Genomic DNA, 15,112 nt, shown 5'->3' with positions numbered 1-15,112 from the left:
CTCCATTCATCCGCCTGTGCCGGCTCGTATTTCCGTGTTCGCATTTCAGTTGCCATGACTGTACGACTTGGCTACGAGGAGACAAAATTAGAGTGCGGCTGGGACAACGACAAGAGAGATACGACGGGGCATCAGCAAAACACGTTTTTGGGCAAGTCGGTGCATAATGGTGATAAAATTTGAGCGCGAATTGCACATTGCCTGTGAGAGTTCCTCACATCAATTGCTTTCTATTGCATTCATTTGAAAAACCTAAATTACAGCCTCGAATCTAAACCATGACGCCGTGACAGTCCAGTCCAGCCTCTACAGCGGGAGAGGGGAAGAAAAAATTCACGCATCTCCACGAAGTGAATCACGACGAGTGGGCGAAGCACTGCAGGATCGTTCTTACCGTAAATCACCCGTGGCATTGCCCACTCGCGCATGTAAATGAGTGACAACGGCTGTGTACAGTATGTACAATTCCAACGCAATCCAATCAAACCCAATTCAATTTAATCCAATACAATCCATTTCAATTCAATCCAATCCAAATTCAATACAATCCATTTCAATCCTATCCAATCCAATGCTCCTCGCGCATGCGCAAAACTGTGTACACGGACGCCAAGCCCCGAACAGAGCGAGATCCTAAGGTGCTTCGCACCCAAAAGAAAAGCAAGGACGGAAAAGAATCCCGCGCGCGTGCGCGGGGCCGCGATTGACGCCAGGAAGCGTCCTTCTTCGCCCACTTCGTTCCGGCCGCGGCGCCGGCCGCCGACGGCCCAACGTGACCATCTGCGACTTCCGGCGTCCGCATCGCCTGCGTCGGAAGGGCCGCGGTGATCGAGAGAGAGAGAGAGAGAGAGAGAGAGAGAGAGAGAGAGAGAGAGAGAGAGAGAGAGAGACGATTTGGAGCAACCCCTCGAAAGCCTGCTTCGAGCGTAGCGGTTGCACCGGCCGCGGACGGAACGTCTCTTGTACTCGCCCCCTTTCACCACCAACAGCAACAATGCCTACAGCGGGAGTATGCGGCCGCTTTCGACACCGTTCTGGTATTCAAGCTTCTGCGCTGCATCCCCGTACAGACAGTTTACAGAAAAAGTCCCACTCCTGTACACTTCACAGCAGCGAACTTCGGTGGACAATACGCGAGAAAGGCTCGATCACCGGATGGAAAGCGTGGGGGCCAGGAGGCTTCCTGTGCTGTGCATGTGTTGCCGCCGTTCGGTGACGTTTCGGCGCGCCCGATGCGCGGGTCGCCGCTCGCGTGGCCCGCACGCCTGCTCTTCCTCCCCTCCCCTCGCACGCGAGAAGTGCAGCTTCCAGGCGTCGCCACCGCCTGAAGCGCGCACGGGCTCGTTCCGAGTCCATTATGCATCATCGTGTACAGGCTGGGTGTCTGGGTGGTTGTGAACGAAGACACCGGCGGCTGTGGCTGGTCCGCGGCGGCCCGGCGCGGCCGCTGGCACCGAGCCCATTAGGGGATGCCTCACGGGGCAGCGGCGCCTGCCTTTGAACTTGATGGTGCGGGTTCTCTTTGTCTCGAGTTCTTTATAATACCGGCTCGCCTCTGCTGCCCTCTGGTGGCTCACCGCCTTATTCACGGCCCCGCCGAGGCGCAGCGAGCCGCTGACACAACGGCGTTCTTTGCCGCTTTTGGCAGGGGTGATCACAGTGCTGGGTTCTCGAGTTTGTGAATCCATGAGACGTGCAACCCTAGCTTGAATGACCTACAGGTGTGCGCTCTGTTTTTCGGGGGAAGGGGGCATAGACAATAAGGGTAGAAGGACTAGGAGGTCGTGATTAGTTGGGGGCAGTATGGAACTGCTCCTGTCCTTGACAGTTGTACAGCTGGCCATATGTGATAGCACTGCAGTTAAGAAGTGGATAAGTTGGTATTGAGCGTTCGGTTTTTCGGTAACTTAAGAAGCAGCGCTGTCGTCATTTGTGCTCCAATTTCTCTAAATCCTAATCAAGGAACTGCATGCAACGCGTTCATGTTGCTGCCCACATAACGCTGTAAAGAATACATCCGTCCCCCTTTCCGCGCTCATTTTACCTCTCCCAGAAGTACGGTCAAAGCCCTCGTCCGAAGATTTGTATAGCTGAAAACCGCTTCAATAAACAATAGCGTTACAATTATCATCATCATAGAACCTGTACCAAGTAGTGCGCTTATTCACATGTAAAAATCACCAAGGTGTGCGGTTTTTCACGCATTTTCCCCGCGTTTACCCTACCCTCCGTCAGTGCAGCAACATAGAGTTTAGCACAGAAGCTAGCGTACGCTACGCTAGTGACGGCGAGACGGGCCACTCTGCCGGAACGAATGCGCACGTGCCATGTCGGGTCCAGGTACCATCCACCGCTAGCGTAGCGTGCGCTAGCAGCTATGCTAAAACTGTATAATGTCAAACTCACCGGAAACATAACTGACACTCCGTCAATATTGTCGCGAAGAGGAGATCCCTTGATGTTTTCTGGTTGTTTTTTAGTTCTGTGCGGCCGCCGGGGCTCTTCCTCGTGTGAAGGCGCTTCGGACGCGGCTCGGCCACCGAGGCCCCGCTTTTCTGAGAAACGTGTTGCCGAGTGTGTCTGCCCGTCGGCCGACCGGGAGACGACGGCTGTTGGGGGAAGCGAACCCTCGCCTCGGCTTGTATTACCGCGGCCGCGGCGTTCCATTCCCCCTGTGGCGTGTGCGCTGCTCGCCTTCGGGCTCCGTGTTCTTCAGACGACCTTCCCTTTTCCCCTGTTTACTTGAGTGTGTTTTGTCTAACTACTTGCTCTACGCCCGTAATTCTCCGAGTGCGCGCCTTCGAGTCGAAACCTTGTGTCTGTGTTTTTGGTCTTTTCACTTTGGCGGGGACATGTCTGATTGGAGCTGAGAAGCGTCTTCCTGATTGGCTGCGGGTGTGCCTTAGCCTTGTTCCCTATCGTCCGCACACGCTAGGATGCGCTTTTTCCCCCAATGCGTCCCCCCAAAGCAAATATAACGCGGCCCCTCTGGCGCGAGAGGGAGGGCAACACCAGGAGAGCCGCACTCTGCCGCTCGTCGTCGTGCCCTCCCGCCGGGAGCCATTCGCCCGCCAACTATGTCCCGTTAAGTACTCGGAATCTTTGACTCTCTATTTCATCTATGTAATAAGTGTAATTGTTTCAAGTTTGTAAGTGCTAAATGTCCTCAATGTCATCCGTAAAGTAAACAAGTTAACCTTAAAACTTCTTCGACGTCTCGACTTTTTCCTTCCGATCTTCATGCTATAGTAGCGGCAGTATGTAGCCAAAATACTACGTTACAAAAGTGGTGATAGGTGCGGGGTAGCGAACACCCCCTCTGCCATCATGGGCTCCCCCCTCTCCTCGTTCATCTTCCTGCTGCTCGTCGTCGGCCTCTCCATTCAGTCTGCCGAGCAGGCTTCATCTAAATTCGCGCCATTCGTCCTGACACCGTGGCCTGCAAGAGCAAGCAACATGTGCGACAGCACAAAAGACTTTACAACTTCACGGCCGTCACCGCGCCACCAGCCCGAGGCAAGCCGGGCCCCTCACGCTCGCCACCGGCTCCTGCGAGGAAGAGCCCCCGGCCCCGACGCGGGCCGAACATCGCCGCGACCGTCGAACTCCATCGCGGCGGCGAGTCTCCCGCGCACGCAGTAAGGTGAGAGATTTTTGCCTCTCGGCGCACCGCATGACTGTGGGCCTGTAGGCTTTTCTTCTCCGCGTGTCCGGGGCGCCCACTGATTGGTTGTCTTTGGTTCATTTTCTTTGCCAGCACCAGCCTGCTTATGTAACTAGCCGCTGTTGATGCTGAGGCAAAACTTTATGAGCGTGCAGCCGCTTTTTCGTGGGGTATGTGGGCTCTTCGCGCGGGAGTTGGACAGCTTTGTAGTCAGAATCTTAACGGCACAAGCGTTCGGCTCTCCCGGCGAGGGAGCCCCGAAGAATAAGCCCCCACGCGCCTATGAAAAGGCCGATTTTTTCGCAGATCTCGCTATATTAGAGACTGCTGTTATCCGTTTCCTCGGCTCCTTCCCACCGAAGTTAGGTTATGTCTTGAAGCAAATACGGCAGCCACTTCGGGGTTGGGGGTCTGAGGGAAACGAGGAGTTAAGATGTTTCCGCTGCACGACGCTACTCGAAGTACAAACAAAGACACCAGCAGGGGTGCCCGGGATGCCGCGGACGGGGAGAGCTCGCGGGCGTGCAGTTTTGCAAATGCGTCGGGTTGGCGGAAGTTTCTCACCACTGCTGAGATCTGAATCTTTTCTTCTTCCGTAAGCATGAACGGTAACTGTTATGTAGCTTTAACGTCTTTTGTTGTTATTTTATCATGTCTTACCTTTATCATTTCTAGCGCTCGCGCTCATGATAAGTATGTGTAGAGATTTGTTCGGTTTTATTGTTTATTTCTGAGTATTGACTGACGAAGAGCGTCTGAATTGTGCTTACAAGCCTCTCCAGGCGCCAACATTCTTGTATCATGTGTGCGACCGCCAAGTTATACATTTTGTAGCTTTTATGTTTCGATGTTTTGCAGTTTTTCAAGTAGCTCATTTTCTTAGCCGTTCCTTTGAGTTGTTTGCCGATGTTTTAAGAAGCGTTGCGGTCTACTTTGGTTATTCTTGCCATAATAGACGAGAAGGATGGCGGCAGAACAAGTAGGGTTGAATATAAGTGGAAATGTGTCGAGTGAAGCGCCCTAACAATGGCTTATGTACGTAGATTTCCACTTGTGCGTGAGTTCAATACAGTGAGCCCTTGTGTATACTTTTTTCTGTTTTATAGTGCCTTCTTATGAAACGTTCGTAATGCTACTCCGTAAGGCACTGAGTATTTCGTTGAGTGGCGACCGCTGAGACTGCGCTTCTGTTTTCTTTATTTGGTGATTACCTTTAGTTGTCCAGTCAGTTACTTTGCGTCATGTTTATGCGACCTGTTGTCCAAGGACACATTTTGTTTCGCGTCGAGCTCCCCAGAACTGAGTATGCGGACCGGCTAACGGAGCTGGTTTTTCGATCTTTTTAGTGTATGAGTTTTAGACCGCGCCTGCTATTCCTATGTTATTCATGGTGTTCTTGTTATTTTCTTGTTATGTGTAAATGAAATGTTTTCGCCTGTGCTGGACAAGAGACTGTGCGTGTGTGAACTGAAAACGGAACTCTGTTAGGTGCACGCGTGTGTGGTGACTGATCCAGCCTACATACTTCATCGACCAACATGTGTGCGAGCCTGTTGTCTTCTCGAGTCCGCATGCCATGTCATTTCAGTATCTCTGTGAGTTGGTGAAAATGTTTTCTTATGTTTTAAACTTTGTGCAAGAGTGAGGGCACTCTTTTTTCCGTCGGGGAAGGTGTCGCGAAGAGGAGATCCCTTGATGTTTTGTGGTTGTTTTTTAGTTCTGTGCGGCCGCCGGGGCTCTTCCTCGTGTGAAGGCGCTTCGGACGCGGCTCGGCCACCGAGGCCCCGCTTTTCTGAGAAACGTGTTGCCGAGTGTGTCTGCCCGTCGGCCGACCGGGAGACGACGGCTGTTGGGGGAAGCGAACCCTCGCCTCGGCTTGTATTACCGCGGCCGCGGCGTTCCATTCCCCCTGTGGCGTGTGCGCTGCTCGCCTTCGGGCTCCGTGTTCTTCAGACGACCTTCCCTTTTCCCCTGTTTACTTGAGTGTGTTTTGTCTAACTACTTGCTCTACGCCCGTAATTCTCCGAGTGCGCGCCTTCGAGTCGAAACCTTGTGTCTGTGTTTTTGGTCTTTTCACTTTGGCGGGGACATGTCTGATTGGAGCTGAGAAGCGTCTTCCTGATTGGCTGCGGGTGTGCCTTAGCCTTGTTCCCTATCGTCCGCACACGCTAGGATGCGCTTTTTCCCCCAATGCGTCCCCCCAAAGCAAATATAACGCGGCCCCTCTGGCGCGAGAGGGAGGGCAACACCAGGAGAGCCGCACTCTGCCGCTCGTCGTCGTGCCCTCCCGCCGGGAGCCATTCGCCCGCCAACTATGTCCCGTTAAGTACTCTGAATCTTTGACTCTCTATTTCATCTATGTAATAAGTGTAATTGTTTCAAGTTTGTAAGTGCTAAATGTCCTCAATGTCATCCGTAAAGTAAACAAGTTAACCTTAAAACTTCTTCGACGTCTCGACTTTTTCCTTCCGATCTTCATGCTATAGTAGCGGCAGTATGTAGCCAAAATACTACGTTACAATATAATCGGTCTTTTAGTGCCCGAGTTGTAATTGGAACAGAGCCGTTCAAAAACGCCCTTTATTCAATGACGAAGGTCATCCTCACGCATACGGACGGTATCCCGCTGGCGTACACCAGTGAAAACACGAAACGACGAAACAAAAGAGCAAAAGCAGAACGGAAACGTGAAACGGAAAACAACTGTTATTCGCACGGGACGTAGATGAGCGAAAGAATGAGTAGAAGAAAGGAACAAGGGGGCGGCCAATGTAGGCTTCAGCAGTCACGTCTCCGCTAGGACGACGCTCGGCGGTGCATGCAGCTTCCGGGCGCGTCTTCCGCGACCTGCTGTGTCTGCGCCGCCTTTACTTGCCAGCTTGGCGAACAGCTCGTCGCGAAAGGAGACGCGCAGGAACAACGACCGGCGGCGGCTCCTGCTCGCAGCGGCGGCAGTCGCGTCGGATGTCGCTCCCTGGGGGAAGTCGCCGCCGTTTGCTCATGAATCAGAGTCGGTTGACGCAGCGGCCGCTAGTCAGTATTCCTTTCGCCCTGTTGTACCGTTTTTCGCTCGCCCGTTCTCCTACCGCTCCTGCGTACGACTTTTGAATCTTCAAGTAGCTTTTACTGAAATAGCAGTTAGTAGGACACTTCGCGGTTCCAACCAGTCTGCGGCGCTCCTCTGCTATCAATTGTGGTCATTTTGGAACACAAACGAACAAAAAAAAAATCACGCGCAATGTGAATGGTGTTCGCCATAGTAAAAGTTAATGAAGGCATGCGTTTGGGGAGTGCGTAAAACATTCCCCGCATGGCGCTCTGGCAAGGGGATCCACAATTAGCACACGCAACAATTATAGGCAGATACTCGGATAAAACGGTTTTAAAATTTTACGATGTATTTTGTGTCAGAAAGCAAGGAGCAACAAAGGAATTTGGGCTCCATCAACGCGCCTAACATGTGCAGTTTTTTTTGCGAAACTAACAACTGGGAAAGATAACTAGTGTGTTTGTCTCAATGAGACCTATTGTGAGAGCGCACTTCGTCTCCTCTACCTCAGGGTGCCTGTTTAACCGGCACTTAAATTTCCGTTTAGCACGTGTGATTACATACCGGCGTGATGTACAGTGGCGATCAATTTGCAGGTGATCACTGGAGTGGTGAAGAAACAAACCGCAGCGCCATTTTACTGGTTGTATCATGGTTGTTATCATGCAAGAGACTACGAGTGGAAGAAGGCAGCGCTATCTTTGGCTCCAAATTTCTGAAAACGGCTGCTGTGCAGCTTGAAAGGTCCGCCGACTGATACTCCCGCGGTCACCTTCACATCAATCCTGCCATGGGAGTGAGTCTTTGGCTTTGTGTGCACGCTCACATGCAGTTTTGTCGGTTCATAGATTTCAAACCTGGGCGCGGGACTTTCAAAATATTCTTCAAAGGACATATTCCGCGAAAATGAAAGCGCATGTAGCTCCTGTTGCGAAAAGCACATTGATTGTACATTGCGAGGACAGTCACCGTTAATAGTGCTCTAACATATTTATATCCTATGGCACAGCCCTATAAAGGCGGTGTAATAAACATGCATTCAGATGCAGATCGGGTTTGTTATTTTAACTTAATGCTACAATTATCCGCGAAAGCCACTGTCCTAGAGCTCTTCCAGAGTGCTTTCGCTGCATTCAGTCTGCCCAGTGATTTTGCGGCGTTGTTGCAGGCGGCCAAGGAACGCCATTCAGTAGCCGCTGTATGCTACGTACAACGTGTTGACAGCTTTTGGAAGCTTATTGGTGCTTATGGAAGGGGCCCAACGAAGCAGGTGCCCGACGAGATAGTGGCCGACTGCGGGAAAGGCTTATCACCTGCAGGCAGTTCTAGTTTGCGGCCAATAAAACTGATTAAGGGCACAGGGTAAGCCCTATACTTCTCATGCATTTTTGGCCATTTTGAGGTACGTTTTTCTCGGCATCTACTAAAGGTATCTACATGATGGATACATCATTTTCTTTCAAATCTTAGGTTCTTTTAACTGTACATAAAATATTAAAGGAGTACTGACACGAAAATTTCATGTTCCACTTTTATTGCTTTTATCGATGCTTAATGGTCTGGCGAACCCGAAACAGCACTTTAAATACTTCAGCGCGCGATAGTCATTACAGTGAACGGCCTGAAAATCGTTTGTTTCAAATTCCCGCGCTTTCATCCCGAAAGGCGCTGTTACCAATCGGCCAGCGCCGCAGTACTTCCCCGCATCACTCCTCGGCTGTGCAGCGAAGCCACTCGTGCGCCTTTGAAAACACGCGCCACCATGTCGGCAACAAGTTGCGACAAGCCGCGTCAGACGCTTTGCTCTCGGCGCATTTCAAAACTTCGGCGGCTGCCTGCGAGGCTCGTCTCCACGCTCTTCAAGGACACAGAAGCCCCGTCGATCGCAACGGAGTCCTCCTCTCTCCCCTCTCTCGGACTCAGCGTGCCCGAGGCTATGAACGGCTTACGAACTCTGGAAAGAGTGGTGTGTGTGTCTGACGTTCGTGGCGTGTTGCCGCTTGTTTCGTTTGACCGTTATCGCTTTTGGGTATAAATAGAGCTGCCCAAGCGTTGTAACTCATTCCTGTTAGAGCAGCGAATCGATGTTGTCGCTCTGCTCGAGTCCTGTATTGTAACCTCGCCCGTCGGGGCATTGTTCTTTGGCTTCGGCTCACCTCTCGCTATGAAGTAAAGAGTTACGTTAGCCTACGGCTTCTGGACTTCTTCACGGCTGCAACAGCGGCTGGCCGCTCGCATCATACACGCTACCACTCGTATGTCGGAGGCCACGGAGCTCGGATCGGGAGCCCCCACCCGGTCGCAACAGCGCATATGACAGAATCCCGGCATAACCTCACCGCTTCTGCGGACGTCAAAATACCCGGGAGGCCGGTGGGGGAGTTGTTTCGACCGCGCCACCGCCGGAGCTGAACGGCTGAGCTGCATGAAGGTGCTAGGCCTACCATTGCGGCGGAAATTCGATGACTACTTTCAATAAAAGTCCTGATGGCGACTTCTATTGCGATTCCGGGGTATATTATCGCTTCTTTTCCCGTGTGTGGAACTATTTTTGCCAACAGTGCCTTTATGGGCAACGGTTATGCCTGTAGCTCTGGCTACGTGCATCCGTTTGTGAATGCGCTGGCGCCCGCTCACCGCTCGCGTGAAGTGACGTCACAAGTTTCGCGTCACTTCTTTTGGCTATCGCGGGATGATGTCACGCTGATGTCCATTTGCTGAGCGCCGCACCGCGCGCTGCTCCGTCGGCGCGATAAATGAGACCCAATCAAAGTATCTTCGCGTCGCAGGCCGCTCATATTTCAGCCAGGGTATTCTGTTGAGTAAAGGACGCGAACTGCGCGATAATATTAACGTCCGAAATTGGTGTCAGTACTCTGACTAAACAAACTAGTCAGTAAACAGACTAAAATTAAAATTTTTAATAATTTTTTTCCGTTAGTACGTAAATTTTGTTTTCATTTACATATTGAACATTCTGTAACAAAGAAACTGCGATGTGCATATTTCCAATTCTGGTACAATAGATGTGACAACTTATGTAGCTGACAGCAAAAAAGAAAAAAAAAATCAGCGGGTTATCCTGGACGTTATAGGAAATAGTGGTACCTATGGAATTAAAAAAATACACTGTTTTGAGATAATTAGGTTTAAAGTAAGAAAAGGGATGAAAAGCAATACTTTGTTGCCAAAAACACCACTGGAGTCCTTTATTTAGTAATCACCAGCTTCATAATCACCGTCGAAGTCATTTTTTCGCTTTTCAGTGAGTCGTCTGTCCAGCCTTGTCGATTTTGTAAGCTGTTGTGCAGCTCTGTTCGCAAAGTATCTTTGCATGTGGTCAACCTCTTTTAGCAACTTGATGATGGTTTTGCGCCAAGGGTTCAATCCGTATTATTATGAAGGCCGTGTCTAAAGTGCTGTCCGACGGTATTATAAGCACTCCACTATATCGACGTCCACCAGCATTTTATAACAAAATTGCCGCCGCGTCTGGCAGTACATCGCTCTAGATAACGCGAAGCTAGGCAACCTAACCTAAACATAACATAAGATAACCTAACGCACACAAAGAAATCACTTAAACCACCAAAACTAACATAACATAAAACATAACTAACAATCCCTGAACTTACCACCTCTACAACAACGCCGGCTTTATAGTCTTTTATCGGTTTTCCATAGGCTATACCACAGCCAGTCTTCTTTCGCTGCCTCGCACATAAGACCCGCTGGTCGCGTTTTTTCCCGTTTAGATCATGCATTCAAAGTTCGACCAATATTCGCGCGTACCAACCTATTTTTCTTTTCGCCACTCTTACTTGCTATTCGTCACTGGAATCAGCTCCCAGGTAACATCGTCACACTCAGTAATCACGACTCATTTATCAAAGAGTTGCAGTTATTCCTCAATGTATAAATCATTTTCCAGTGTTTGTGTCATTTTTGAACCTCTTAGATTGGTTCAATGTTCGATGTTTGTGTTATTTTGAACCTGGGTCATTTTTTAACCCTCGCATTTTAGGGATTGGATAACTGTTGTGCGCCTTTTGTGTACCCTTTTTTTGAAACTATGCATTTCGTCATGAATGTATTTGATTCGCATTTTTTTGGGTGTTGCTGTTTTTAATGTTGCAATGTGTTCTTTTTTTCATTGCGACCCTATGTAACGCCCGTAAGGGCCTTTAGGGTAAATGAATAAATAAATAAATAAATAAAATTCTACTTGAATTAAAAAAAAGGAAAAAAGAAATCCCACCGAGGCAAGAGCCGGTCTCGAACCACCGGCTTTGGGATCAGGAAGCTTAGACGGATCCTCTACACTACAACGTCAGACTCTTTCGTCGGTGCTAGCCTAGTGTTAAATATTCGAATGTCGTCAGACGGCACTCTAGCCATGCCTGCAAGGATCAGCTATAGGAGAGCCGTCGGACGGCACTCTAGACACTGCTATTATGAAATGCTGGATCATGCGATGCTACCATCATTAAATGAAAGAACAGCATCTATTGTTGCAATCTTGAGAGTGTGAAGCCCAACAAAGACATTTTTTGGCGTGCGGCTCCGAAGCACAAATGTGGAAAAAACGTGCACAGCGTCTTTGGATTGTCTTTGCTTAAAAATAAGCTATGCAACGATTGTCAAGCAATTTCTCAATACAGCTGGTTCCAGACTAGCGTTTTGATCTAGAACTGGGACTTTCTTGATGAAAAAAAAAAAAAAAAAACAGTAAACAGGGAGCACATTCTAAAATTGAACGTGGTCACTTACTACACGCTTACGAAAAAAACTGTTTTGTAGCCATAAATACAACCTTCTAAAATAAGTGTGATTGTGGAAAGTGTGCACACGGAGGTGAACTTCCATAATTACGAATAAAAAAAGTCACCTTTTTTTAAAAATTTCGCCTTTCCCTGTGTCCTTAAAAAATCGCGAAATGCTCCCTGTGCATGCTTAAATGTTCATTGCTTCCTAAACTATGCGAATTTTCGTCCGGTTTGCTACTCAATGTAGTAGGAAACACCTATGCAGAGTCAAGGGTGCGCGCTCGCACCTTTACCGTTCATTGTCTATATCTGTGTAGAAGTGGCACCATAGCGGCACAGACGTCAGGCTTCAACTGCCACTCCTTTGCCTTACGGGTTGTGCTAGGGGCCCTGACTCTACTACATCCGCCGTCCCCCCACTGCCTATTAAGGAAACGATTACCTTCGTAATACTGAGCCGTTGCGAATCACGAACTCGCGCAAAGTTCAGGTCATTGGAGATTTGTCGCTTACATTAACAAACTGGAGAGTCAGTTCTTTCGAAAAATGCTCCTAAAGTACAGGCATCTCTCACCGCACCGTTAATCAAATTTGCAGGCGCACCACTGAATGCAAAAAAAAAAAAAAAAAACTGTGAATGGGGCATTTAGCGAACATTGCACGGAAAATACAGCTGTGGTCACTGCACGGCTAAAGCCAGGACGCAGAACACGCGCAAGCACTCTGCAGCCGATTAAAACATTAATGCGTTCAAGGTAAACGGGGTATGAGTGGCCGCATTATCCAATGAGAATCGCTATTTGTGTCTTGTGCGAGCGAAATGCAAAACAGAAACCAAAGAAAGTGGGACTCAATTTTTACTCTGAACAAAGGAGGAAACAATACTAAGCTTGTAATAATATTGATATAACGCGTGCTTAGAAAATTAGGACAGCGAGTGGCAGAGGTCACTCAGGCGCTCTATGTTTAAAACACTCCGGACAAAAGCGCCAGTAATCGTCACATATTTGATAGCTATTATCGAGCGTTTTTAATCAAGTACAGAAAATGAGCAATCATGAAATAAACTAGATACTGTCCCGAAGAGGCGCAATCTGGTTGGTGCAGTTAGCTATGTACATCTTAGGGCAACGCTTAGGGGAAACAAGACCCGTACGAATACCAAGATGTCCGTTGCATAGGGACAGGTTAGTGAACTAGTGTAGGTGCTACCACACCACTGTGGCCAGTAAGTTCCAGTAAACGTTATAGCTTCGAACGGTAATTCCACGTGCCGTTGAAGACGTCACAGACGGCCGCAAATCCGGCCGGTCGCATGGGACTGCCGGGCGAGCACTTGAAGGCCTCTCCGAAGTGTGGCATGTAGCGTAGCGGGAAGTTCACGGCCAGCTCCGGAGGAAGCCTGTGCCACATGTCGTACTGGCGAAGCTGGTAAGTGGCGTCGCTGCTTTCGCAGTTGTCGAGCGCGTAGTAGACGAAGAAGAGCTGGTCCGAAGACAGCTCGGGCAGCGAGCTGAGCCGGAAGCTCATCTTCCAGATGCGCTCCACGTGCAGCAGGTCCCGGAACGCCTTGAAGGCGAGGCCCAGCGCGGCGGTCTGCGCAAGCAGCGCGTAGCGGGCGTCGTCAGGGTCCACGACAAACTCGGTGCGAGTCGAGCGCAGGACATTCTGGAGGTCGTTGGAGAGGCAGTCGAGGAGCTTGCGCAATAGCTCGAGAGAGCGATTGCTGTACTGCGCGCCGTACGGCGCACCGAGTGACGTCGGCTCCTCGCGTAGCAGCGGGGCTAAGCTGTGGTAGAGGCGAACGGCCACTCTGGACAGATGGAATGCGAAGAGCGTCGTGTTGTTTGGCACGGAACCGTTGATGAGACCCAGCGGCACGTACGTGGTCTGCTCTGACCACACGTAGCGGCTTCTCATTTCGAAAGGAAAGCCCGGCTCTCGGGGAACAAACTTGCTGGTTACCACCTGCCCCAGCGTGGCGTTCATCCGTTGCTTCCACAGGTTTCTGTACACAGCCACCGCGGTGGCGCCGTACCGGCTAATGTTTCCGTTGCACTGGCCCACGCCCAGGCACCACGCTGGGAAGAAACGGGCGAGGTTCGTGTGGGCCAGCCTGAAGCGGATGACGAGGTAAGTGAACTCGTCCACCCACGACAGCAGCGCCGTGTTTCGGAAGAAGCTGCTCTCGAGCTGGGATAGCCACATGCGGTTGGTGAGGTCATTTCCGGACGCGTTGCAAAGTTTTGCTATCGCTTTCATGACGCAGATTGGAAGTGCTGCTTCCACTGCCCGCAGGCATAGTGCGCCGTGGTCGAGTGGCGCAGGGCGAACGCGGCCGGTGTGTTCTAGGCTGAAGAGTCGTTTGAGGTTCTCGAAGCCGCTGGAAGGAAAAAATGGGGCCATGCGCACAATGAGCCGGAATCCCAAGTAGTTAATCAGGCTCGGAACTTCGGAGACCCTAACGTAATTCTTCAATTCATTCAGTATATACTTTGGGCTGCGTACGATGACAGTAGTGTTAGCGCCAATGACGCTTTCGAAGACAACCAGAATAAATCTGCGCAGCCCGAATGGCAGTTGTTTCACTTTGGACAACGTGAAGTCGAATTTGGCCTCGGTCGACACTCGCTTACTAAGATCGTTGAACACAGTGTACACGTCATCAACGACGTCATTGAGGCTTATGGTCGCCGCGTGCAGACCGATAACAGCTTCGCTTATCGCTTTCCGGAAGAGAGCGTTAGCGTCACTGTAATGGCGATACTCTTTGAAGAATAGCATTTGAGGCCCCTCTAGTACAGGCAGCGGGAGCTTATTACGCGGCCTTCCTACGGCCACCGCGAGAAACGCATCGATACCAAATTCTCGGTAGAGCCTTCCCGCTAGTGACCAAACGTGGTTGTGCTTTATAACCGAGTCCGATCGAGGTATCGGCCACGTGGTGTTAATGTACTCTTTAAATATATCCTTAAGGTCTTGCGCAGCTTCCGTTCCCTGGAGCTGGGTACTGCGCATGCAAGCCTGGTGGAGTTGCAGGGCAGGCTGCACGTCCAGGTTGACGTTGTTGAAGTAACCTATGACTTCCCGCTCCATCTGCTCTTCCAGCAAGGTATCTCTGGATACGGCACCGCCAACTCCCGTCTGTGTGTTTGACAGGGCGTGTCTCTTCCAGTTGTCGCAAACGTGCGCATAGAAGTTGTCGCAGGGCTCCTTTCGGTTACTGAGAAGAGATTTGAGATAATCACCTTCCCTTTTGCAGTAAGGCGTTGAACATGTGTATGTGCTTATTGCCGATGTTCCCGAAGCAGAGCTGGTTGTAAGAGTCGACATCGTTTTCGTCGTGGTTTCACTGTGGGGAATTACTGTAATGACTGTAAAAATACTGGACGAGGTGTCGGAAGGCGGCGGTGGGACAGGAAAATGGTTAACAGCTGAGAACAATATGATTGCTATCAGCCAAAAGATGCATAATAGTCCCAACGCGATTACGAGATGACTCTCCGGGTACAATGTCCTAGAGGTACTGAATAAGCTTTCAAAAGTTGCTTCTGCAGCTTTAGCGTCTTCTTCTGCATACTTAGCCCCAGAAGGCGGGCTTTCTTTCTGCCCTGAAAGTGATTCTTCTTCTGC

General features: G+C 50.2%; 1 protein-coding gene across 1 annotated transcript; it reads right to left on the bottom strand.

Moving 5' to 3' along the window:
- Positions 1-12,324: 12,324 nt before the first annotated feature.
- Positions 12,325-13,798, bottom strand: LOC144167623 (uncharacterized). Its single transcript, XM_077696819.1, has one exon. It carries the CDS (start codon positions 13,739-13,741, stop codon positions 12,725-12,727), a length of 1,017 nt encoding a protein of 338 aa, XP_077552945.1. The 5' UTR covers positions 13,742-13,798; the 3' UTR covers positions 12,325-12,724.
- Positions 13,799-15,112: the final 1,314 nt, after the last annotated feature.

The sequence above is a fragment of the Haemaphysalis longicornis genome, unplaced genomic scaffold (genome assembly GCF_048455015.1).
Source record: "Haemaphysalis longicornis isolate Haplotype H1 unplaced genomic scaffold, Haemaphysalis longicornis Haplotype H1 scaffold_2, whole genome shotgun sequence".
NCBI classification, from domain to species: domain Eukaryota; kingdom Metazoa; phylum Arthropoda; class Arachnida; order Ixodida; family Ixodidae; genus Haemaphysalis; species Haemaphysalis longicornis.
This window is presented reverse-complemented; position numbering and strand designations above follow the sequence as displayed.